The sequence below is a fragment of the Nematolebias whitei genome, chromosome 18, assembly GCF_014905685.2.
Source record: "Nematolebias whitei isolate Nwh7 chromosome 18, NemWhi1, whole genome shotgun sequence".
Lineage (NCBI taxonomy): Eukaryota > Metazoa > Chordata > Actinopteri > Cyprinodontiformes > Rivulidae > Nematolebias > Nematolebias whitei.
In genome coordinates this window covers 3,411,924-3,439,749 of record NC_056515.1, presented here as the reverse complement: position 1 = coordinate 3,439,749, position 27,826 = coordinate 3,411,924, and the positions used below count along the sequence as shown (strand labels likewise).

At 42.5% G+C, this 27,826-nt stretch overlaps 1 protein-coding gene across 1 annotated transcript in view; it reads left to right on the top strand.

Annotated features, from left to right (window-relative positions):
• Positions 1 to 27,826, top strand: part of dcc (DCC netrin 1 receptor) — a 506,882-nt gene that overhangs the window by 336,249 nt on the left and 142,807 nt on the right. Inside the window, exon 16 of the mRNA XM_037692532.1 lies at positions 744 to 882. Coding sequence (XP_037548460.1) covers positions 744 to 882 — 139 coding nt within the window. The remainder of the gene's footprint in view (positions 1 to 743; positions 883 to 27,826) is intronic.

Genomic DNA, 27,826 nt, shown 5'->3' with positions numbered 1-27,826 from the left:
CTTTGTAGAGATGTGCTGGAGTGCTGCATGATGGCTAGATGGGGACATATTTGGCTATAAAGATATATATATATAAATATATGTATATATATATATAATCATTGTATAGAAACCTACAATGATGACCTCATATAGCACTTGACCTTCATTACAAAGTTCTTTTCAGCCCATTTTGTCCCCATCTAGCCATCATGCAGCACTCCAGCACATCTCTACAAAGATAATCAGAGTAAATCATTCTGTAGAGACTAATCAGAGCTTTCAGGTACATCCAAACATTGATGGGGCACATCTGAGGCACTGGGGTGAGGGTCAAACTGTCTCAATGGATGACTAATGCCCTAATCACTGATACACTGCCACCCAAACATTCCTTCACATTATAAACAAGCAATTTCCACTCTGAATAAATTAAGCATTTCTTTCCAATCTCAAAGACTCCCTGTCTTGTCTGTTGGACTCTCCTGCTTCATTATTTGCTGCCACACTGATGTTTAAGGTCAAAGAACAAAACAGGAGCAGACTTTATTCTTTCTTTTTGTAGCTTCTGTTTGTCACAAATGCTTTCAGGCATGTTATTCTGTGCAGACAGAAACCACTTTGATGGTTCAATTGTTTGATTTCAGAAATACTTCCGCATTTTAGACTCCTCCACTAACCTTTGAAGTTGATAAAGTGAAGTTGGAATATGCTCTGATGAGAGATTGTTCAACTCGTCCTTAATGCTTGTTTCTGTGCTTCAGTCTGCAGACACCACGGCTCTGAGCCACACCGTCACCAGCCTCAAACCAAACACCATGTATGAGTTTGCCGTCATGGCCACCATAGGTCGCAAGTCCAGCACGTGGAGCATGACGGCGCATGCCACCACGTACGAAGCAGGTACCCCCCCCCCCCCCACACACACACACACACACACACACACACACACTCCCAGGCTAGAGTTAGAGCTGAGGAGAAACCTGAAGCAGCATAAACCTGCTCCTCTGAAGGCTTTAAATAAAGAAACACACAGCAACTTTGTAGCAGAAAAAGATAAGCTGCAGAATTAACTGTAAATATTTAAAACAATGTAAGGAAAAGAAAAACACGATACGGTTCAGTTACCCCATGCACCCCCATGCCTCTACCAGCAACACAATGACTATCTGCAACAACTGCATCCAAAATGTCATGCTGTACTTTCAGGATGTAGACAATCATGTTTGGCGGATTTGTCACCCAATTAAGTGTGAACAGCATTAGTCCAGCGGTCCCCCGAGGCCCTTTGGAATACGTTGACATTCAGAGTGAGCAGACAGACTGGGCTTGCTTGGTCCTGGCGCTCCGACCCACTCAGAAGGCACAAACAACAAGCGCATTCTCACTGCAACAGATAAGAGACGGATCTTTGTTGCAGCTTGTAACCCTCAACCACATCAAGTCCCAAACACACCTGTTGACATTCGAACAATGGACATAACAGCCTAAAGGGAGTAGAAAGGTGGCTTAAATGAACAGAAGGATAGCTAAAAGGAGCAGAATAATAGCTGAAATGAGCAAAATGATATCTAAAAGGAACAAAACGATAGCTCAGAGGAAATGATAGCTAAAATTAACTAAAGCATAGCTATAATGAGCAAAATTATAGCTAAAAGTGACAGGTTTGGGTTTTGGATTCAAATAAGCCAGACACAGGAGTACAAAAAAACTGTTTTATTTATTTGGCTGCTGGATGGAGGAGTAAGGATCAGCAGTGTTAACAGGTCATCACAGGCTGGAGGGAAAGAGTCACCTCAGCATGGCAGTGATGATGTCACTGACAGAGTAGCTGCGATATTTGGTTCGTGTGGGGGCAAGTCCAAGAGCAATATCCAGAAAACTAGTGATGGGTCCGGCAACACCAATGTGTCAGCACATGTGTCAAGCTCATAGAGCAAAACCCGTGTTGGTGCGCGTATCGCTATTAGAAATTCACGTGACCGATACTGGAGCTGTTTCGAACTGACACAGATGCGTCAAACTGTTTATAAAGAACCGTATCTGTCAACGGGATGCATCTGCCAAAGGAATCTTTGATCTTTTCCAGTCATCATTGTAGTGTGTCAAGGTCAGCTTAGCTGTACCCTCACTGCAATTATATTTAAATAATGAGTTCTCTCTTTTTCGAGCTAATTACAGCCATGTGACAGAAGTAACTGTGCGTAGATGGTTTAATCAGTGACATGAGACGTTAATTTTCTTTGACCCATCAAAATAAATGTGGTCATTTATTGAACAGAATCAAAATTTAACATCAAAACATTGTACACTTGATTAGTTGATCTGGTTCTGATTAATAAAACTTGGCACGTTCTACTTAATAAAAACAACAGACATTTCTGAAGGCATCTAGATTAATTACTGGCAAGATAGAAGTTTAAAGATGGGAAAAATGGAGGAGTTGAAAGGGAGAGTTTGAAGGAAGATGTATAAAGGAAATGTCTGTTCGGACCAGGATGGCACGCTCCTTCCAATACCAGCTCACCTCCGGTACACTTCGCGTCACGACTCGTTACCTTTGCCGGGTACCTCTGCTCAGGAACAGGAGTCCATTTCAATGCGACCTTTCAGCGTCTCCGGTAAGGATGGCTGAGAATCGTCCGAAATCGTGTCACTTATCAGTTCAACAAACAGGCTCAGCTCCCTTCGAAGTTGTAGGGCATTTATGCCCAGGTGGACTCACAGCAAGCATCCGTGAGTCCTTTCAGAGTTTCCAATCAGAAGTGTAAAACTCCATGAAGACTGAGAACTGCAGAACTAGGAATAGTTCCAGGAAGTGTCGACTTTTAAAGAGTTCTGCTTCCGGTCACTTTAGTACGTCCTGATTGGTTGAAGAACCAACAGGGGGGTGGTTCTAGTGATGTCAGAGGGTCATTACAAGTCAAGAAAACAGCAGGAATGTTTTAGGAACAGACAGAGAAATGTTTTGGAGAAATGACAGACTTACAGGTGCCAGTTTTCTTATTTACTGTCTGAGAGTTTTAAAAAACATGACACTTCGTTCCAATAACTTCCCTTCTGACTTTCGACTGACGTCACTACTTCTCATTTCAGACAGAAGATCAAAAATGCATAATTACTTTGTAAAATAGACAATTAACTTGATTTCTAATTTAAATGAGGATTAAAAATCATTAATACTGTTTCAGAGTTGATTTAAAATGAGTGGTTCACTTCAATATTTAAAAATGGTATGAACTAAACACACTTTTGATTTATCAAGATATTGTAAAATAGTGATGATAATATAAAAGAAGAGTGTTCTTTCAATTGATTACTTCAGGATACAATTAGACAGTCTCTGGATGAGCTAATTTGTATTTTTGGATTTAAATCCATGGGGGAGTGGTGGCGCAGAGGTTAGAGAGGTGGGCCTGTGATCCGAAGATCGTCGGTTCACGCCCCGGCCCCGACAACATCAAAATTGTGGGTGGGGTGGGTGAAACACCCACACTTGCCCCCACCCTCATTTGCCCCACTCTGGGCCCATGAGCAAGGCCCTTAACCCCCACAATGTGCTCCCTAAACAGGTCTCTCTTGAAAATGAGTTCTCGTGGCTCAATGAGACTAACCTGGATAAATAAAGGCTAAATGAAAAAATAAAAATAAAAAAATCAATGAAATAACAGTACCTGTCCCATGAAGGTCTTCAGAGGCAGGTTTTGGTCGGAGGCCTAGTCCACTACATAATTAAATTCATCAAGAATTATGGAGCAGCCTCAAACCAAAAGAAAAGTTTCTGTTGTGTGGGACCATTTTGATCTCATATCAGAAAATAAGCTATTTGTTTTGGTTTCCTTGTTGTTTCATCCTGTTCCTCTCAGAGTTTCCACTTGATCTATCTGAATTCAAATTCATTTCAAAGTCATTCTTTGCAGGTGAAATGTCGCAATTCGACAGAGCTTTCGTATTTAAGTAAATCCACCTCCTCAATGTTGAGGCATGATACTCATTGCGTGGCTCCCAAGCCACATGCGGCTTGCCATGCTTTATTGGTGGCTTTCGTGACAGGTTACAACAGTGGTCCTCAACCCCCAGGCCATGGACCGGTTGGTCAATGGGTACCGAGGCTGCACAGAAGGGGAAAAAAGTTTTATTTTGAAAAATCACTGGATTCTCTCTACCACATAAGTCTATGACTCATCCTAGACGCAGATCAACATACACAAGTGGTTAGTTTCAGTTTCTGCTAGGCGCATGCACAGATCAGTTCAATATTGCTGGTGAAGAACAAAGAAATTCAGCTATGTGATCTGGCGCAGACAGGTGAGGGTGAGCAGCCGTATCTGTGCATTTTGAAGGATTACGCTGTGTATTTTTCAACCCGCCTGACAAAGATTGGCTATAAAATTATAACTAAATAAAACTATAGTTTTAACAAGCTTCCTAATATCACATCAGAGCTGTCGCCTCACATTTTTGCCTCAGCTCAAAAAAATCTCTGCCCCTAAAAGTTCAAAGCCATGGGTAATTTTATTATAAAACACAAAACTATAATTGAACATTTTGCAATGGACATAAGTTTCTGTGCTTTTGTGAACAATCTGATGTACGAATCACTGCAGGAGTTATCTGAAGTTTCACCGACCTGATAAAACAGCCGATGATCTCAGCTTATGAAGTTGTTTGTCATGTAGTCAGAGTATCTGAAGCAAAAAATGTTTTAAATGTTTGTAAAATACACCAGAATGCAGTAAATGGCATCTACTTTATTCAAAATTCTGTTGGGGAGGACCCCCAGACCAGCCTAACCCTAACATCCTCCCCCCCCATTCCGTGAAAATATTGTCTGACATCAAACCATTCCGTGGCGCAATAAAGGTTGGGTGGGGACCACTGGGTTATAACACACCAGCACAGCCAATACATTGTTAAAATGTGCTGGATCCTTGTGCAATAATTGGGCATGTCTGCTCAGGCTTCTATGATGCGGTTTCGTGAATCATTAATCAAAGAAAACTAAATAAGAATGCACAATATAAAGTTGTGTTAATCTACTTGTTGAGGAGGAAGCAGGTCTGACCGGCCGGTAGAGGTAAACTAAAATTCCTGTTAAGCTTAAGATGGATCAGCTCATCACTGGCCGTGGCTCCGTCCACGCGCATCCGCCGACCCGCTGGTCAAAAGACTTAAAAAATGTCCTGTTAACCTCAGATGGATCAGCTGATCATTACTGGCTGCGTGCATCTCTGCACCTTCTGTCATCAGTGGTGAAGGAACTAGGAGCATCACAGGGCTGGTTCCAGTCATGGTTACATGAGGGGGCAGGCGGAAATGTGAAGGGGGCATCTTCATCCGTACACATATTACAGCATACTCATTGTTGAGCATGGACTTTGGTATTCATTAATACTGTTGACTTGTATTTTCTTCATGGGATTGAGGTAATAGCTAAAATCTGATTTTTTTTACACCTCTGAGTCAACATTTTCAACCATGAAAACTATCAAGCAAAAACAGATATCGACAGACCCATGTCCATCTTGAATGCCTCACTATGGTTGTAACAACAAACTACAAATACAACATTAAAGCTGCAAGCAGCATTGGAGGCCCTTGCAGCAAAGTGCCGCTCCGGCCTTCTGGCGACCGCAGGAGGTCCAGCTAGTCTAATCAGTTGCCATTGCGAATGCTCTCGTGCCAATCCTACATGTGTTCACCACGGGGCGCATTTCCTGAATCTTTGACATCGCTTTCCGTCCATGTCAGTACTTGTCCAGCTGCAGGTCCTACAATTATAGGCAAAATCCGACCTTTCACACAGGAGTTATTGTGACTTGCTGTTTTGTGGCAAATGTTTGATTTTATGCTATTCATCATGTCATGTGTGGTAATCAACAGTTAGTGAACAAAGTTTCAGTCTAATAACTTACACAGTGCAATGCTGGAAGAATCATCGAATAATCAACAGTTTTTTGTATCTAAGTGGGTGGGGCTTAAGTAATGTCATGACTCAACCTTTTCCAATGCGCCTACAAGTGCTCACTGATGAAGCACAAAAAATCAGGTCCAGATCGGATGATGTAGCACTAAGATATAGCTTTTGGAATAATGTAGGGGGCGCACTTGAGTCAAATGTTAAACCACCATATCAATGTGTCTAGAAGTGCTCACTGATGAAACACAATTAATCTGGTCCATATCAGATGATGTATCACTGAGATATAACTTTTGGAATAATCTAGGAGGTGCACTGGAGTCAAATGTTAAACAACAATACCAATGTGTCTAGACATGCTCACTGATGACGCACCAAAAATCTGGTACAGATCAAAATATGTATCACTGTGATATAACTGTTGTAATAATCTAGGGGGCACACTGGAGTCATATGTTAAACTACAATATCAATGTGTCTAGAAGTGCTCACTGATGACGCACAATAAATCTGGTACAGATCGGATGATGTATCACTGAGATAAAACTGTAGGAATAATGTAGTGGGCGCTGTGGAGGATATTGGCCACTTTTCATGGATTCCTGTTCAAGGGGTGGATAATGATTGGTCATACTGATTTTGGTGCATCTCGGCTCAAATCTGTGGAATTTAGAGCCAATTGTATGGCGACAGCATTACGTCTTACTTCGCCACGCCACGACGCCCACATGCTCCACCCAAAGTCAGAGTCAGAGATTATTTATTGTCATTCGCGCCTCATGTGGTACATGTGGTGGAGGAAAATTGTGTTCACAGGGTCCCAGTTACATCCAACAATAAAATGTATAAGAAAAACAGTAATAACATCTAAGATATGAACTAAGAAAAACATTAACTAAATATACACTAAGCACTCATAACATAAAAACATTGAACATCAACACCATACCATACCATACCATACCAATTTATTTATATAGCACTTAAAACAGCAACAAGGCCAACCAAAGTGCTGTACAAAAGAACCAAACATGCACAGCAGACAGGAAAACATAAAATAGAAATACAGATACAAATAGCAGCAGAAGCTAACTAAAATGGCCAACAGAGTAGAGAACAGACCGGACCAAAACAAATCACACCGTGTTAAAGGCAAGCGAATAGAAGTGGGTCTTCAAGCGAGACTTAAAGACTGAGAGTGTGGGAGCCTGCCGGACACTCAGTGGCAACTCATTCCACAGTCGTGGACCTGCAACAGAGAAAGCCCTGTCACCTCTGAGCTTACGACGGGTTTCTGGGACTGAGAGAAGCATCTGGTCTGCTGACCTCAGAGAGCGCGGTGGGACATATGGCTGCAGAAGATCAGTGAGATAGGATGGGGCGGAACTGTTCAGTGATTTAAAAACATACATGAGAATTTTGAAATGGATCCGAAGGTGAATGGGTAGCCAGTGCAGGGAGGCCAAAACTGGCGTGATGTGCTCTCTATAGCCTGTACCAGTTAAAAATCGGGCTGCAGCATTTTGGACCAGTTGTAGACGAGCAATGGAAGACTGACTGATTCCAAACAGAAGTGAATTGCAGTAATCAAGCCTAGATGTTATGAAGGCGTGGATCACTGTCTCGAGGTTCTTTTTGTTGAGTATAGGCTTCAGCTTAGACAGCCGTCTCAGCTGAAAAAAACAGGATTTGACCATCATGTTTACGTGACTGTTGAGTTTTAAGGACGGGTCCATTATCACCCCCAGATTAGTCACCTTTTGTTTCTCTAGCGGGGCTAGAGAGAAAAGGTCAATGTCATAGTTCATGAGTGAGCCACTGGGATGGAACAGCATGACTTCAGACTTCTTCTCATTGAAGCTAAGAAGTTTAAAGCCATCCAGTCCCGGATGTCAGCCAGGCAGTCAAGAAGAGGCTGAATAGAGCGTGTGCCTCTGTGCCTCAGGGGGAAGTAAATTTGGCAATCATCGGCATAGAAATGAAAGGGTATGTCGTGTTTGCGGAAGATAGCACCTAGTGGCAGCAGGTATAAAGAAAAGAGAAGGGGACCGAGGATGGACCCCTGCGGTACCCCCCACTGGAGTGCGGTCGATGCCGAACTAAAATCTTTGATATTGACACAGAAGGTTCTGTCAGAGAGGTAGGACCCAAACCATTTAAGGGCTGACCCTGTGATGCCCACCCACTGCTCCAGTCTAGAAATGAGGATATTGTGGTCGATGGTGTCAAAAGCAGATGTAAGGTCCAATAGGACAAGCAGCACAGAATCACCTGCGTCTGTGGATATGAAAATGTCATTAAAAACCTTTAGTAGAGCAGTTTCAGTGCTATGGAGAGATTTGAAGCCAGATTGGAATAACTCAAGGATAGCGTGATCCCCCAAAAACTGTTTCAACTGAGACTCCACAATTTTTTCCAGTAGTTTAGAGGTGAATGGGAGTCTGGAGACAGGCCAGAAGTTGGACATGACTGAGGGGCCAAGGTTAGGTTTTTTCAGGAGGGGCTGGACAGCAGCATGTTTAAAAGTCTTTGGCACCACACCTCAGGATAAACTGCTATTCAGAATAGCGAGGATAAAAGGACCCAGGGTAGGAAAAATTTCCTTTAGTAGTCGAGGGGGGACCACATCAAAGGGGGAACCAGATGGCTTCATGCTGCACATTACCTGCTCCAGAGAGGACAGAGAGATGGGCTCAAAGTGGTCAAAACACAGCCACACACTGAGATGGGATGGACAGATCATGAGCTGGTGGAGAAATGAGTGCCTGGGTGTTTGCCACTTTTTCTAAAAAGAAATGGAGGAAGTTCTCACACAGCTCAGTTGAGGCTTCCAGAGGTGAAGGCTCACTGAGGTGTAGAACTGAGTTCAGGGTGGAGAAAAGAACTCGGGGGTTGTGGGAGTTGGAGACAATTAAATCAGAAAAGAATTTACATTTGGCTGCTTTAACGGTTTTCTGATAGTGACGCCAACTCTCCCTTAACATTTGAAAAGACACCTGGAGCCTGTCCTTCCTCCACTTTCGTTCAGCTTTGCGACACTGCCGCCTAACGGCTCGCGTGACGTCATTCAGCCAAGGCTCTGATTTAAGTTTTGTTTTTCTGGTCTTAAGGGGAGCAACACGGTCCAGAACATTTAAACAGGCAGAGTTGAACTGAGAGGTTAGCTCCTCAGTGGTAAGAGACACCGAGAGCTGTTCAATCCTCTCAGAATTAAAACCTTCATTAAAACGAGCAGAAGTGAAATGGTTAATGGAACGCGTACGTGCAGGAACGCACGTCTTAGCAGTAGGACAAGGGGGGGTGAAGTCAAACAATACAGGCATGTGATCTGAAAAAACATTGTCACCGATTTTCAAATTAGAAACAGAGACATCGCGTGTTAAAACGAGGTCCAGCGTGTGACCATGTTCTTGGGTGGGGCCACTCACCTGCTGAGCTAAATTAAAAGAGTCCAATAAATCCAGAAAGTCCTTCACTAAGGGCTTCTCCTGACAACACACATGCAAATTAAAGTCACCAATAAGCAAAAAGTGAGTGTATCTCTGTGTGATATCAGCCAAAAAGTCAGAGAATTCATTTATGAAGTCCTTAGAACGAGGTGGGCGGTAGATGAGCGCACACAGGACCGGAGGAGAGTGTCCAAGTTCAAAGGCGCTCAGCTCGAAGCTGGCGCGGGACACCGGGATGGACAACTGTTTACACGCAAAGTTTGCTTTAAAAACTGTTAATAATCCCCCCCCGCGCCGACCTGATGGCCGCGGGGCATTGAAACATACACAGTCCGGAGGGAGTAGTTCCACCAAGGCGCTGGACTCACCATCAGAAATCCAAGATTCTGTGACGAACAGAAAATCCAACTCCTGATCTTTAAAAAAGTCATTGAGGATAAACGTCTTGTTGGAAACAGACCTTGCGTTGATTAAACACATCCTGATATTGTCCGACACAGGCACAGCCGTGGATGGAGACGCGCGCGCCAGCGGGCGCAGGTTATGAAGAACAGCTCCTCCTGGTCTGCTGGTGCGGCGCACAGGTAAACAACTCCAGGTGTTTCCATGGACTGAGCGCGCGGGCAGCTGGCCAGCAGCCGGGCCCCGGGAGCACCACGGGTCAGAGAGGAGATGATCAGATCCAGAGCGAGTCCTGATAGAATAATCCACACTTTGCCTCAGTTTCACCAAAATCCCTGCACGCTTCCCACGACGTCTGCGACGTTTCCTCCATGGAGAAAGGCCAGGGTCACGCAGAAGGAACGCAGGAATCTCAGATAGGACCGGTGGGGGAGAGTGCTGGCTGCTGTTCAAAAACTCCGCGAGAATTTCAGCAAATGTACGGAGCTCCAAAAGTGCCCGACGATCATACTGAAAATATGACTCGGCACACTGCACAAACCATTGTAAAAATAACAAAAATAAAATACAAGCAGAGAGCGAGAGACGGGCAGCCCTACACACCGGCGCCATCTTGGTCATCTTCATGAGTCTCAAACACAAACATGAACATGAGTCTGTGTGAGCGGATGTGCACGCATGAACACATCAACATTGAAACAGATCAGTAGCAACATGATATGGTTTTTCACAGTGATTATTCTGGTTAGAGATTCATGAGTCTAACAGCCCCAGGGTAGAAGCCGCTCCTCAGTCCAGTGGCTCTACACTTAAGGCTCCTCAACCTCCTTCCTGAGGGGAGTGGGACAAAAAGTGTGTGTGCTGGGTGAGTGGGGTCCTTCATGAGGCAGGTGGCCCTCTTTCTGCATCTGGAGGTGTAGATGTCTGTGATGGCGGGGAGGCTGATTCGGACAGACTTCTGTGCAGCCTTCACCACTCTCTGCAAAGCTTTTCTTTCTGCAAAACTGTCAGCATTGGAAAGCAAGTTTCATGTCTTCAGTCACTGGACGCACCATCATGCTGATTACATCACAGGGGTCAGATAGGGACCGTTCAACGTAAAACTTTTCACTTCCTGTTGTCAAGGGGCGTGGCTTAAGTGATGTCATGATTTGACCATTCAGTCTTGCAGGAGACCGGATGTGGATTAATCACTGAAAGGTTGATGTCTGAGAAAGTTTTCGTGTAGGAGCTATTAGCGTTTCGTTTTTTGTGGCGAGATGTCAAACTTTGAGGTCTGGCCCCGCCCCTTCAGCATGCTCCGAAATGCACTGTTTAGATAACTTTTCATTCCCCATGCCTTTTGACCAAAATGGCCAAGTTTGAAACCGATTGAGCGAAATCCCTAGGAGTAGTTTGTTTAAATGCGGCGGTTGTAAAACGCCCAAAAGGTAGGAAAATTGGGACAGCATTCCAAAATGGCCACCTTCCTGTTTATAGTACAACATTGGTGCTAGACGGTTTTCTGTGCATCTTGGGGAATTGGGCAAGTGTATCAAATTTCAAGCTTCTACAACAAACTAAGGTTAAAGCGGAGGGTATTTTGAAAACTTCTAGGTGGCGCTTTTGAGCCGTTTCAGTTTTGATTTTTGCAACACCCTTAAAATACGTAATTTTCCACCAGTCCTGATGTGTCCGCCAAATTTGGTGAGTTTTGGGATATGTTAAGGCCCTCAAAAGGCCAATTCATTTGACGGAAAAATTGCTCGAGCCTAATGAACTGAGCGATTACAATAGGCCTTCCCAGCACTTTGCTTCTCGAGCCTAAATAATAGCTTGTAGAAACTGGATGATAGCTAAAAGTAGCAAAATGGCAGCTAAAACAGACAAAATGATATCTAAAAGGAACAAAATAATACAGACCTGATTCCAAAAAAGTTGGGACACTAAACAAATTGTGAATAAAAACTGAATGCAATGATGTGGAGGTGCCAACATCTAATATTTTATTCAGAATAGAACACAAATCACAGATCAAAAGTTTAAACTGAGAGAATGTATCATTTTAAGGGAAAAATCTGTTGTTTCCAAATTTCATGGCGTCAACAAATCCCAAAAAAGTTGGGACAAGTCCATTTTTACCACTGTGTGGCATCCCCCCTTCTTCTTACAACACTCAACAGACATCTGGAGACAGAGGAGACCAGTTTATCCAGTTTAGACGTAGGAATGCTCTCCCATTCATGTCTAATGCAGGCCCCTAACTGTTCAATCGTCTTGGGCCTTTTTTGTCGCACCTTCCTCTTTATGATACACCAAATGTTCTCTATAAGTGAAAGATCTGGACTGCAGTCTGGCCATTTCAGTACCGGGATCCTTCTCCTATGTAGCCATGATGTGATGGCTGCAGAATGTGGTCTGGTATTATCATGTTGAAAAATGCAGGGTCTTCCCTGAAAGAGATGATGTCTAGATGGGAGCATATGTTGTTCTAGAACCTGAACATATCCTGATGCATGCTCAACCTGAACGTAGTTCTCTGCATTAATGGTGCCTTTCCAGACATGCAAGCTGCCCATGCCACAAGCGCTCATGCAACCCCATACCATCAGTGATGCAGGCTTCTGAACGGAGCGTTGATAACAACTTGGGCTATCCTTGCCCTCTCTGGTCCGGATGACATGGCGTCCCAGTGTTCCACAAAGAACTTCAAATCGTGACTCATCTAACTTCAGAACAGTATTCCATTTTGCCACACTCCATTTTAAATGACCCTTGGCCCAGGGCAAACGTCTGAGCTTGTGGAGCTTGCTTAGAAATGGCTTCCTCTTTGCACTGTAGAGTTTCAGCTGGCAACGGCAGATGGCACGGTGGATTGTGTTCACTGACAATGCTTTCTGGAAGTATTCCTGAGCCCATTCTGTTATTTCCTTGACAGTGGCATTCCTGTTTGAGGTGCAGTGACGTTTATGGGCCCAGAGATCACGAGCATCCAGTAGAGTTTTACGGCCTTGACCCTTACGCACAGCGATTGTTCCAGATTCTCTGAATCTTTTGATGATGTTATGCATGGTTGATGATGATAACTTAAAAGTCTTTGCTATTTTACGCTGTGTAACACCATTGTGGTATTGCTGCACTATCTTTCTGCACAACAATGGTGGAGTTGGTGATCCTCTTACCATCTTGGCTTCTGAGAGACACTGACACTCTGAGAAGCTCTTTTTATACCCAATCATGTTGTCATTTGACCTAATTAGTGTTAACTGGTCTTCCAGCTGTTAGTTATATGCTCAATTTCCTTTTGCCAACCACTTATTGCTACTTGTCCCAACTTTTTTGAGATTTGTTGACACTGTGAAATTTTGAATCAACATATTTTTCCTTTAAAATGTTACATTTACTCAGATTAAACTTTTGATCTGTCATCTGTTATATTACGAATAAAATATTGACATTTGCCATCTCCACTTCATTGCATTCAGTTTTTATTCACAATTTGTTTAGTGTCCCAACTTTTTTGGAATTTGGTTTGTAGCTAAAATTAACAAAATAATATCTAACATGGAAAAAATAGCTAAAAGGAGGAAATTATATCAAATATGAGATAAATGAAACCTAAAAGGAGCAGAATAATAGCTAAAAGAAGCAGAATAATAGATAAAGGGAGTAAAATGGCAAAGAACAGAAGCAAAATGACAGCTAAAAGGAACAAAATGTTAGGATTGAGGTTGGATCAGAACCACAAGAATTCAGAAGAGGTTTAAAGGCTTTATTAATACACAAAGCTTTATTAATACACAAAGAGCTGCCGCTCTCGGCTGGTGTTAGTGGTCAAGGAGCCGGAGCTGGGTCTTGTAAGGCTCAATGGGCCGGAGGGAGAGCGCTGAAAAGTGCGGAAACGTCACCGAGGGGCAGTGTGCCTCGGTGGTCTCGAGTGGGCGATCCAGAGGCAGAGTCGTTGGCAGAAAAAAAGGTTGGCAACAGGATCTGATAAAGGCGATAGTACCCAAGAACAAGGCAAAACTCGGAGTCCAAAAACAAGCAGGTAAAGGCGCAAAAAGGCAGATGAGCAGAGGTACAAAAGGGCAAGACAAAAATCAGAGGTCGAGGGGCAGGCAGGAGACTGAACAAGCTCAGGATACAAGAGAGAAATGCTGGAAGACTACTCACCAAGGGCTTTCGATATTCTGGCACCAGACTATGAGGGAGAGAAGCTTTTAAGCACCAGAGCACAGGTGTTTCCCATGAACACTAAAGAGCTGCAGTGAGTGGAGGTGTGACAGACAGAAAGCTGCAGATAGGAAGCAGAGCTGACAGAAACCAAATGAACATAGAGAAAACTAGAACCCAAGCAGTGAAAAGAGCGTTTTAGCAAAGATTAAAGTGTGCATCGTGACAGGTCCCCACCTCAAGGCGCGCCTCCAGACATGCCACCTGGTTTGTCCGGATGCCTTCTGTGGAAGTCCCGGATGAGGCTGCGGTCCAGGATGTTGCGGGCTGGAACCCAAGAGCGATCCTCCGGGCCGTATCCCTCCCAATCTACCAGGTAGTGAAGACCGCGCCCCCATCTCCTCAACCAGAGGAGGCATCTCACTGACTAGGCGGGGGCCCCATCATTCAGACGGGCAGAATCAGGTGCTGGGTGGAACTGGGACTGGGTAAAGGGCTTGATACATGGAATGATGGGTGAATACGAAGTGACTTGGGGAGGCAAAGGCGAACAGAAACGGGATTGAAAACTCTGGATATGGGGAATGTGCCAATGAATCGGGGGGCGAGCTTGCGAGACTCAAGCTTAAGGGGCAGGTCCTTGGTAGAGAGCCAAACCTTCTGACCCTCCTGATAGAGGTTGTTGAGACCTCTATCGATTGGCCCCTTTAACGTAGGCTGCGGCGGTCTCCAGGAGGGCCCTCCTGGCTCTCTACCAGGTGCGTTTACAACGAAGGGCTGACGAGGGCAGAGGGAACTCGAGTCTCGCACTCCTGAAAAGAAAACAGAGGGGGTTAAAAACCAGATACAAAAAAAACAACAAAAAAAACAGGGATAGACCAGTGGTGGAGGAAGAGACTGAGTTCAAAGCATGTTCCACCCAGGGGAGATTGGACGACTATCTACTGGGGTCTTTCTGACAGAGGCCCCTCAGCTTGGTCTCGACCTCTTGGGTGGCTCTCTCCGTCTGGCCATCCATTTGGGGATGGAACCCAGACGAGAGACTGATGGATACCCCCAAGAGATCGCAAAACTCCTTCCAGAACTTGGAAACAAACTGCGGACCTCTGTCAGAAACTATTGGCGGGCAGTCCATGGAGTCAAAAGACTTCACGGGCCATGACAGAGGCGAGTTCTTTGGATGTGGGGAGTTTAGGAAGGGGGACCAAGTGAACCTGTTTGGAGAAACGATCAATAACAGTCAAAATAACAGTATTGCCAGCTGAGGGGAAAGACCAGTGATAAAATCTAAACTGATATGGGACCATGGACGAGAGGGAATGGGAAGAGGGTGAAGCAAACTGGAAGGGGGGTGACATGAGGTCTTAGTTTGATTACAAACATGGCAGGAGAGTACATAGGTCTTTACATCTTGGTACAGTGTAGCTCACCAAAATTGGGCTCGAACTAGGGCAAGAGTCTTAGCAATGCCAGGATGGCAAAACAGGTGAGAGGAGTGACAAAATTTTAACACATCTTTGATGTGATCGTGCGGAACAAATAGCCGGTTGGAGGGGAATGCAGCTGGTGGAGGGCACAACTGGTTGGCTTGGAGAAGGTCCCTTTCTAGCTGGGGGATGGCCAGGCGGGCAGAATTGGGAAGGATATATTGCTCGCCTTGGTTTACTGGGTGGGAACTGTCCTCCATCACTCTGGACAGAGCATCTGGTTTAGTGTTTTTGTGGCCGTGTCTGTAAGACAAAGTAAAGTCAAAACGAGCAAAGAATAATGCCCACCTGGCCTGTCTGGGGTTGAGTCGTTTGGCCGATTTAAGATATTCAAGATTTTTATGATCGGTCCAAACCTGAAATGGAACCTTGACGCACTCCAACCAGTGCCTCCACTCCTCCAACACGAGCTTCACAGCCAGTAGTTCACGCTCTCCAACATCATAGTTGTGTTCAGCAGGAGTGAGACCTTTAGAAAAATAAGCACAAGGGTGAAGTTTCCCATCCTCACCATGTTGACTTAAAATGGCCCCTGCACCAACCCCAGAGGCATCTACCTCTACAACAAATGGTCTTTCAGGGTCAGGGGCATGGAGGATGGGAGCTGAGGAGAACAAAGATTTGAGTTTGTGAAAGGCAGAGTCAGCGGCATAAGTCCATGTGAACTTAGTAGTGGATGATGCGAGTGCATAGAGAGGACTGGCGATACTGCTTAAATTCTTAATAAATCGCCTATAAAAATTGGCGAACCCCAAAAATCTCTGCAGTTGTTTTTTGTCCTTGGGTATGGGCCAGTCTAACACTGCAGAGACCTTGTTACTGTCCGTTTGAATCTGATTGGGTGAAATGACAAAACCTAGAAATGAAGTGGAAGATTGATGAAATTCGTATTTCTCTGCTTTTACAAATAAGTTGTTCTGAAGGAGCCTGGTTAATACTGCACGAACATGTTTCTGGTGAGTGTGTGGGTCTTTAGAAAAAATGAGAATGTCGTCCAAATAAAAAACAAATTAATCATGTCTGAATACATCATTTACCAAAGCCTGAAACACGGCGGGGGCATTAGTGAGACCAAAAGGCATAACTAGGTACTCAGTGTCCATTCGGCATGTTAAACGCCATTTTCCACTCATCCCCCTCTGATTCGAACCAAATGGTAAGTGTAGTGAACTTGACCTGATGTCAAAACTTGACCTTAGGATCATATGGTCAGAAACTGTCATTTCATTGATTTGCATCCCGAAATACAGGTTGACCCATCCTGAGACTTTCTTTCTTGAATTAATCAAGTGGAAAAAGACAATTCTCTATGATCATTACTATTTTACAGATGTTTTGATAATCAAATTGTGTTAGTTCAAACAATGTTTACATGTTGAAGTGAACTACTCATTTTTATTTACTTAAAACAGTAATAATGATTTTTAATCCTCATTCAAAGAAGAAATCAGGTTAATATGCATTTCTTGATTTTCTGTCTTCAATGAGCAAAGTTGTAAGTGTGTCGAAGTTCAAGTTTCGGTCAACTGAAAGTTTACTGAAAAGAAATGTCATGTTTAACTTTTACAGCAAGATACTAGGAGAGGTGGCTCCTCGAAGTCTGAATTCTCCATAACAATCTTTCTGTCTGTTCTTAAACAATCTTAATCTTTTCCCTTGACTTTTCATAACACCTTACATCACAAACCACACCTCTGCTTTGGTCCATCGACCAATCAAAAAGCTCTCAAATGAACCGGAAGTAGAGCCCATTAAAATGTTGGCACTTCCTAGTTCAACAGAAGAGTTCAGCTCGAGGTTCAGTCTTGAAGCTGCTGTAAGCTCAGTCTTGAAAATGGAGTAGCAGTTCAGAGAGTTTGCAGTTCCAGAATGCAGAATGCTGGAATGCAGCTGCTCAGTAAGCTGCCACTAAACCACGAGAGGAGATTCTGGGGATTATGAAAGTCTGTTTTGGATGACTAACACCACGACTCCCAAGGTCTTTAGCTGTTCTTACGGAGACGCTGAACAGTGGCTCGAAGTGGGACTTCACGCCGGAACTGATCTATCTTCAGAAAAGGTAAAAGTCGACCTTCACAAAAGTGTACTGTTGGGACAAGCTGATTTCCAAAGGAGCGTGCACGTTCTGGTTAAAACAGACAAATTCCCTCACACATCTCTCTCAGATAAACTTCATCTTTTCATCTTTAAATTCTTCTATCCGCTAAAAAATTAATCCAGATGTTTTCAGAAATGTCTGTGGTGAAGCAACGGAAAATCATGGCCGTATGGTTTTCCTGGTTGTAAAGCTGATTAATTATGTCGTTATTTTTCAATTCTTGCCAATTGATGTAAATGTGTGATGTGTTAAACTTGATTCTGTTAATAAATGACCGCATTCATTTTGATGGGTCAAAGATAATTAACGTCTCACGTCCACATTTTATTACATTCAACGCACGTTGATATACAGTCCAGAAAAATGAAAGAACCCGTTTTAACAGTATGAATATATCTCAGGATATGTCATACTACATAAGCATTCCTAAGATCAAGTTTCGAGAAAATGGTGGCCCCCTGAATGAGGTCAAAAGCTGAAACCATGAAGGGAAGGGGGTACTTGTTCTTTATAGTCACTTTGTTTAAACCCCTCTAATCTATACAGGGTCTGAGTGACCCGTCCTTTTTTTAACAAAGAAAAAACCAGCACCGGCTGGGGAAGCTGACGGTCTGATTAGAGCTGCTTGTAAAGATTTTTTAATATAATTTTGCATGGAGGTTTGTTCGGGAGCAGATCAATCAATTCAACTTTATTGTCCATAACATTCAATGAAAAGGAGATTTGTCTTTGACATCTGGCTTATAAAACAAAATAAAAATGTGATTAAAAACTCTAAAAACTTAAAACCAAACTTTGCTAAATCAATTAAAAATATTCAGTTAAAACCATTCTAAAATACACAATACATTAAAATATGGAACCATCTCAGCAGACAGTAGTTTATGTGAGGCTGCGTTTAAATACATTCACCACAGAGGGAACAAATGACTTTTTGTACCCATTTTTCTTTGATAAAGGAACCAGCAGTCTTCTACCAGATGGTACCAACCTGAATAATGGTTGCAGTGGATGAGTTGATGAAAATGAGTATAGTGCACCTTTAAGAGGCATGGTACCAGGAATCAGGTCAATGGCACAGTCATAAGGTCTGTGAGGCAGTAACAAAGTAGCTCTGGCTTTATTAAACACTTCTTTTAAATTGTGGTAAACCTTAGGAACCTTTGACAAATCTGGGTATGTCTCCTCGATCTGCTTAGAGGGGATTGATGGACGAACTGCCTTGAATAAGCAGGACAATAAACACTCCTCGGACCATCCCAAGATCTCCTTATGCCTCCAATCGATCTGGGGGTTATGTTTGGACAGCCAGGTTGCCACCAGAACCACAGGGGTCTGAGGAGAATTAATCACAAAAAAACGTCAGTTTCTCCTTGTGGTTGCCCCCCCAGACTCATTTACACAGGTTCGGTGATCAGTGAAGAGGAGTGAAGTGGGTGACCGTCGAGAGCAACAACAACCAGGGGTTTAGGTGAGAGAAGAAGCTTGATACCAGGAATGGTGAGAGATGAGGAGATTGAATAGTTCCGGGTCTGACTCAGCAAGCATCTCCTCGCACCTGCTGAGCTTGGCCTTTTAATGGACATATCGAGATGGAATGTGAACCTTGGCCGCAGTAGAAACAGAGGTGATTATGATGTCTTCATTCTTGTTCCTCTGGGGTCAGGCGACTTCGACCAATCTTCATGGGTTCTTCCTGAGATGACAGAGAAGGAGGTCCAACAGGCAATGGAACTTTAGAAAGCCTGAACTCACCCATGGTTCTTTGTGGCCTATAGGAGGCCTGAACTCACCCATGGTTCTTTGTGGCCTATAGTCCCTGCCTGGCTCTTTCCCTCAATCTCAGATCCACCCTGTTGGCGAGGTCCTCGAGCTTCTGTAATGTGTCAGGGTACCTCGATCTCATCAGAAAGTCCCCGAAAATAGGCATCAGAGCCTCCTCGTTCCAATGACTGCCCGTGGCGGTGGCGTGGAAGTTAATAATGTACTCAGTCACTCTGCGGCTGCCCTACTTGATAGAAAAAAGTCGACGCGCCACCTCCCTCTCAGGGAGCACGGGGTCAAAAATTCTGCACAGTTCTTTAGAAAAAGCAGCAAAAGAGGAACAGCACCTTGAGTTACGTTGCCATCCGAAGGTCCCCCAGGTCCTGGCCTTGCCAGATAACAGCGATATCACGTATGCCACCTTGGAACTTTCAGTGGGAAAATAGGATGGCTGGAGCTGAAAATGGATATCGCACTGGGTTAAAAATGGCCAACATTGGTCTGGCTCACCTTTTAATAACTCAGGTGGTGTCAAGCGTGGCTCGTGCGGTACTTTAGCTTGTGGTCCAGCTGGTACAAGTCCGGAAGCAGGAACAGAATTCTGTGGTGGTGGATTTTGAGGGGACATGTTTTTAAGTATGTTTACAATTTCCTTTATGCCGTTCTCTAATTTACTAATGGCTCCCTCGACACCAGCTTGCCATTCTGAACCTTGTGGGTGATCCATTTGGCCAGACTATACTGTTAGGATTGAGGTTGGATCAGAACCATAAGAATTCAGAAGAGGTTTAAAGGTTTTATTAATAAACAGAGAGCTACCACTCTCGGTTGGTGTTGGTGGTCAAGGAGCTGGGTCTTGTAAGGCTCAATGGGCTGGAGGCAGAGCACTGAACAGCGCAGAAACGTCACCGAGGGGCGGTGTGCGTCGGTGGTCTCAAGTGGGCGATCCAGAGGCAGAGTCGTTGGCAGAAAAAAAGGTTGGCAACAGGACCTGATAAAGGCGATAGTACCCAAGAACAAGGCAAAACTCGGAGTCCAAAAACAAGCAGGTAAAGGTAGCAAAAAGGCAGATGAGCAGAGGTACAAAAGGGCAAGACAAAAATCAGAGGTCGAGGGGCAGGCAGGAGACTGAACAAGCTCAGGATACTAGAGAGAAACGCTGAAAGACTACTCGCCAAGGGCTTTCTATATTCTGGCACCAGACTGTGAAGGAGAGAAGCTTTTAAGCACCAGAGCACAGGTGTTTCCCATCAACACTAATGAGCTGTAACGAGAGGAGGTGTGACAGACAGAAAGCTACAAATAGGAAGCAGAGCTGACAGAAACCAAATGAATTCAAAAAGCGTTCAATACAAAAACAACTGGACTTTATTTGTAACTGAAGATGTTTTGCTCCTCATCCGAGGAGCTTTCTCAATTCAAACAGCAGTGAGTGAGAGATTCATGTTATAAGGCTGAATGAGATAAGAGACACACACATATGTAGATTGGCAATTCACACCTAAACACCTTAACAGTAGGGGTTTCTTAAAGTCTTTGTTACTCTAATTCGCAGACGAGGCCCCTCTGTTTCCATCAAGTGTGAAAACTGGCTGGGAATCAGTCTTAAAGTTGCATTATATATTTTTGAAAGTAGAAATCTGAGGCCTCCTCCTCTATTAAGAGATGGCTTTTCTCTTTTTACATAAATTGCTTCCTTCACCCCCCTCTCAAACCATCTGTGTTTTCTGTCCAAAATGTGCAAATTTTGGTCCTCAAAAGAGTGTCCCTTATCTGTGAGGTGGAGGTGAACAGCTGAATCTTGTCCTGTGATGCTGGCTCTCCTGTGTTAAGCCATGCGTCTGTGAAGAGGCTGTTTATTTTCTCCAATGTAGAGGTCTGGACAGTCCTCGCTGCACTGGACCGCATACACTTCACCACTCTGTTTGTGTATGGGTGTTTTGTCCTTAGGGTGGACGAGTCTCTGTCTGAGAGTCCTGCTGGGTTTGAAATGTACTGGGATGTTGTGTTTGTTGAAAATTATTTTGAATTTCTCTGATACTCCAGCAACATAAGGGATGACAATGTTTTTCCGTCTGTTATTGTCCTTTTTCTATTTATTACAACAATAAACCAATAATTAGTTATACTTTTGAGTCATTGTCTGTAAGTCTGTCCCACCCAAAATGGAAATCAGAAAGGTCACTCTCACTAGTTGTTATATATCATCCACCAGGCTTCTATGCTCAGTTTTTGTCTGAATTCTCAGATTTCTTAAATTACTTACTATTAAATACTGATAAAGTAATAATAATGGGTGATTTCAATATCCATGTAGCTGTTGAAAGTGATAGCTCAAGCATAGCCTTTAAAAATTTAATAGAATCAACTGGTTTTACCCAGTCCACATGTCTACTCTTTCTCATCATCACACTCTTGATCTGGTTCTGACTTATGGCATCAAGTTTAATGACTTAGTAATTCATCCTCATAATCTTGTTCTATCTGATAATTTTTAATAATCTTTGATTAATTAAGTTAATTAATTAACATTAAAGGACTACACAGTCACTGAGTGTAATTTTCATCTTAGCAGGTGTTTATCAGAAAACACTCTAACCAATTTTAAAGATTATCGTCCATCGTTTTCCTCTGTCTTGCAGAGTAATACATCAGAGAGCAGTGACTTAGATCAACTGGTGGATAAATTTGCAACTTCTTTGCAAATTGCACTCGATAAAGCTGCTCCGCTGACAAAGAAAGTAATCAATCAGAGGAGACTTGTTCCTTGGTTAAGTTCTGAGTTACGTACTTTAAAACAGGCATCTAGAAAGCTGGAAAGAAAATGGCACTCTACGAACGTTGAAGAATTTTACTTATCTTGGAGAGAGAGCCTGTTAACATACAAAAAAGTGCTCTGTAAAGCTAGAACTTTGTTATTCATCTTTAATTGATGAGAATAAAAATAAACCCAGGTTCCTTTCCCATAGATAGTCTAATGTAGTGAACTTAACCTGATGTCAAGACTAAGCCTAAGGTCAAAACTCTTGACCTTAAGAACCTTGTGGGACAGGAACTGTCATTTCATTGATTTGAATCCAGAAATACAGGTTCACCCATCCTGAGACTTTCTTTCTTGAAAATTCAAGTGGAAGAACACTCTCTGTTCTATTATCATTACTATTTTACAAATGTTGATAATCAAAGTGCCTTAGTTCAAACCATTTTAGATGTTGCAGTGAACTAATCAATTTTATTAACTGTGTAATGATTTTTAATTCTCATGCAAAGTTAGAACTCATGTTAAAGCTGTTACAGAGTAATTATGCATTTTCTGATTTCTGTCTTTGAATGAGCAAGTGTGCGTTCCAGGGTCAGGAGTCGAAGCAGACATGCGTTGGAACAACTGTCTTGTTTATATCCTCTCAGACGTCAACAGGGGGGTTTTGGCACCTGTTTCTAAAACTCGCCAAAACAAAACTCTCTCTGTCTGTGAGAACATTTCTGATCTGTTCCATAACAATTCTTGCTGTCTTCTAACCTCTTACGTCACAAAACACACCCCGTCTGGTCGGTTCTGACCAATGGGAAGACTCCCGAATGAACCGGGAAAAGAGCTCTTTAAAATGTCGGTACTTCCTGGTCTACACAGTTCTGTGCTGGTTCTGTTCGGTTCTGTGGGTCGGAGAAGTTCAGTTTCTGTGAGAGTTGAGCAGAGCTGTTCGGTTCTGTTGGTTGGAGAAGTTCGGCGGCGCGGACAGTTCTGATATGTCCTAGCGCTGTGCAGTAGCTGTGGGAGTCGGGAAGACCCTGACATGACCACAGAGGTCTTCCGAGTTTCATGGGATTATAACATTTTCCACTGAGGTGAGCTTGTGTCGGACAGAATCTCGCCGCTACTCCGGACGAGTAACAGCATCCTACGGAGACGCTGAAAGGGTGCGTTAAACGGAATCTCGCCTGAGACATCTCCAGGTAAAAGAGTCGATTTCACCACCTAAGTGTACTGTAAGGAAGAAGCTGAAGAAAGCCCGGAGAGTGCCGTTCTGTTCAACACTCTCCCTCAAACACCATCCTTACTCCCTTAAACTTCCTTCCCATCTTTAAATTCTTCTCTCAAGTAGAAACTCTTCCAGATATTTTAGAAATGTCTGTGTAAAGTGCTCATCCACCGCCGTGTGGATAAAAAGATCATAATTGTACAGTTTTCATAAATGTCTGTGGTGAAGCAACGGAAAAATCATGGCCGTATGATTTTTCCTGATTGATTGCTTTTGTTGTTATTTTCATAATTTGCCAAATTACTGTAAATGTTTGATGTTAAACTTTGATTCTGTAAATAAATGACCGCATTCATTTTGATGGGTCAAAGATAAATGACGTCTCACGTTTGCATTTCCTTAAAATTCAATGCACGTTTTATTCAGTCCAGAAAAATGAGGAATCCGTGTTAATTGATGAATATATCTGAGCATCTGTTCATCTACACTAATGAAAAATCATACCTCTGTTTATTCATGTATCTCTACAACTATAAGCAGTGATGAGTTCATGAGATTCTTTATAAATAAAATTATTTCAATTAGGGAAATTCCTAGTATTGCCTCTGGTTCTGTGTCAGAGGGGACAATTTTTAAAATGTCACTAGAACATGATTTATGTTTGGACTGTTTGTATCCTATTGAGCTCTCTGAATTGTCAAAAATAATAACTTTATCAAAACCATCTACATGTCTGCTAGATCCCATCCCAACCGGGCTATTTAAAGAGTTGTTTCCCTTAATTAATAACCACTGTTTTGATGTACTTAATTTGTCTCTAATAATTGGTTACGTGCCACAGCATTTTAAGATTACTGTAATTAAACCTTTACTTAAGAAACATAACGTAGACTCGGGAATCATTGCCAATTATAGACCTATATCTAATCTAACTTTCTTCTAAAAAAAATCTAGAGAAAATTGTTGCAGGTCAGTTGTATGAACATCTACAAAGAAATAATCTGAAGAGTTTCAGTCAGGGTTTAGAGCTCACCATAACACAGACACAGCATTAGTGAAAGTCACTAATGATATTCTCATGGCCTCTGACAATGGACTTGTGTCTACACTGGTCCTGTTAGACCTCTCTGCTGCATTTTATACAGTTGATCACAATATTCTACTGCAAAGACTTGAATATGTTATTTGGATTACAAAAATGGCTCTAAATTGATTTAAATCATATTTATTTGATAGATTCCAATTTGTAAATGTAAGTAATGAATCTTCTTCTAACACCCAAAGTTAGTCATGGAGTTCCTCAGGATTCAGTGCTTGGAAAATTACTCTTTACCTTATTTATTCTTCCATTAGGTAACCTTATTAAACATCATGGAATAAATTTTCATTGTTATGCTGATGATACATAGTTATACTTGTCCATGAAACCCAATGAATCCAATCAGCTACTTGAACTACATGGATGACCCTATTTTTTAAATTTTGAATACAGACAAGACTGAGGTTTTGGTTTTTGGACGTGAGCATCTTAGGAGTAAAATTTTCAGTCTTTTACCCTCCTTGGATGGCATTAATTTGGCCTCCAGCTCTAATGTTACAAATGTTGTTGTTAATTTTGATCAGGACGTGTCTTTTATCCCCCATATTAAAACGTTACTAGAACTGCCTTCTTTCACCTGCGTAATAGCACTAAAAATAGAAACATCTTATCTAAAATATCCTGATGCATGCTCAATAATCCAGGTAGAAAAATCCAAAAAAGTTCAATCTGGTCCTCTGGACATTCAAAAAACAAAAAAGAAAACAAAGCAAAAAAAAAAAAAAATAGAAACGTTTTAGGCTGATGGTCCTTCTTAAGCATGTGAGCAGCTGGTTTTGGTTGACAGCAGCAAACTGGTTGATCCACTCTGAGAAGGTTCTATTTAAGAGACTGAGCTGAATACAGCACCTCAGACTGAGGAAGTCTCTCGGATGAGAGACGAAACGTTTCTATATATTTTTTTGCTGTTTTGTTTTTTGTTTTTTTGAATGTCCAGAGGACCAGATTGAACTTTTTTGGATCTGTGTCAGAGGTCACAAATCAAAACCAATGTGTCATTTTAACTGCAGTAAACACATTTAAGTAAAAGTTGTCTGTCTGAACAAAAGGAGCATTAGACCCAACTAACAAAGGAATAGGCACTGATCATTTCAACTGATATTTCAACTCCAGTTTGTCATCAACACTAGTTAAAATACTGTCTCTTCAACCTTGTAATGGATCAATATTGAACAATATTTTAACTTTCTGACAACATTTTAAAAACTTGGACCTGAGTGTCGAGCCATTTGGAGACGTCTCTTGTCTCCCAACATCATGAACTGACACATTTTAATATTGCAGCAAGAATTTCTTGTTCAAGTTCAGAAGAAGTTGGTTTTCAAAGATTTTTGAGTCCAATCTGGTTCTTTTGGGAGAGAGAAGCTGTCCTGTTGTACTGAGCAGTCTTTCAATAAGGCCATGGGTGGAGCATATCTTCTGGGTGACTCTCTTGCAGTGGAATACATTTTGGGTGTGTTAGTGGTGCTGTGGGTGCACCCAGCTCAGTGACATACATACTAGAATATATGTCATTGGCCCAGCTCTTCTTGAAGGCGGGCCTAACGTTACCTGCTCACTTTGCAGTGATTCAATGGACCAACTCCCCTCTCACCATTGGTTACTTTCAAAGCAACAAACAAATCAAAAAGCCGCAACATGAATGTAACTTGTAATGCAACGCGTTATAGAAATGTAGTGTAGTAGAAAGTACAGATACTTGATGTAAAATGTAGTGAAGTATAAGTATAAAGTACCCACATTTAACCCTACTTAAGTAAAGTACAGATACACAAAAAATGTACTTAAGTACAGTAACAAAGTATTTGTACTTAGTTACATCCCACCACTGACTATAGGACAATTCATCCATCCATTCATCCATTATTTTTACCCGCTTCTTCGTTTTCGAGTCGCTGGACTAGAGGACCACCTGATCTTATTTCCCTAAATTAATTGTTAAAATTGAATAGTTTTCATTTGAGACTATTTCTATTTTAACGTGATTCTTGACCTGCCGTTGTATATCTGTTCCTCCTTCTTGTTCCTCTCAAACCTAGATGGTCAAAGCAGATGGAAGATGTTGTGCGCCTGGTTCTGCTAAAGGTTTCTTCCTCATTAGGGAGTTTTTCCTTTCCTCTGTTGCCACTGTGCTTCCTCAAGTTGAGAGTTCTTCAATAGAGTTAAATTCAAAGCAGTCTGCTCCTCACTTAAATAGTAACTTATTTTGTATATATATATGAATGTTTCTGTTCAGTGCCCTGTGATGACATCTGTTGTGACTTGGCGCTATAATTCAATTCAATTCAATTCAGTTTATTTATAAAGCGCCAAATCACAACAAAGTTGTCTCAGGGTACTTTACAGAAATATTCACATACATAAAAGCCAGTTAGTAAAGTTCTCTATCTAAGGAATCCAGCAGACAAGTTGAATCTTGGCTTTGTTGCAGTCTCCCATCCTGAGCAAGCACAGTGGCAACAGTGGAAAGAAAAAACTCCCTTTAACAGGAAGAAACCTCCAGCAGAACCAGGCTCAGGACAAGCGGCCATCTGCTTTGACCGGCTGGTTGAGAGGACAGGAAGGAGAGACAGACGAACACAGAATGGTAGGTCCAGGTATAGGTCCAGGTGTACCTGAAAGACAAAAAAAACAAACACGTTAAGGATAGAAAAAATTAAAAAAAGTTCAATCTGGTCCTCTGGACATTCAAAAAAACAAAAAACAAACCAAACCAAAAAAACATTCATGCATCAGGATAGAAAAAATTATTGCAAATACAAAACAGGTTGAGCAGAGTAAGTAAAGACAGCAGCAGAGAGAAAATTGTGTAGAAATAAACTGTATTTAATTGAAATAATAATAGATAAAAGGAAAAAAATTGAGAGTTAAAAGGAACAAAACGATAGCTAAAATGAGTCAAATGATAGCTACAAGGAGCAGAGTGGTAGCTAAAATGAACAAAATGATTGCTAAATGGAGCAAAATTATAGCTAAAAGAAACTAATGATAGCTAAAAGGAGAAAATGATAGCTAAATTGAACAAAATTATAGCTAAAAGGAAGAAAATGGTCAGCACGGTGGTGCAACTGGTAGAGCTGCTGCCTCTCAGCAAGCAGGTCCCTGGTTCAAATCCCGGTCCGGGGGCCTTTCTGGGTGGAGTTTGCATGTTCTCTCTGTGCATGCGTGGGTTTTCTCCGGGTACTCTGGTTTCCTCCCACAGACCACAAACATGCATGTTAGACTGATTGGTAAGTCTAAATTGTCCCTAGGTGTGAATGAGAGAGTGAATGGTTGTTTGTCTCATTTGTCTCTATGTGTCCCTGTGATGGACTGGAGACCCGTCCAGGGTGTACCCCGCCCCTTGCACAGTGATTGCTGGACATGGGCACAGGCGATCCCCGTGACCAAAAATGGAAGAAGCGGATAAAAGATAATGGATGGATGGATGGATGGATGGATGGATGGATGGATGGATGGATGGATGGATGGATGGATGGATGGATGGATGTATGAT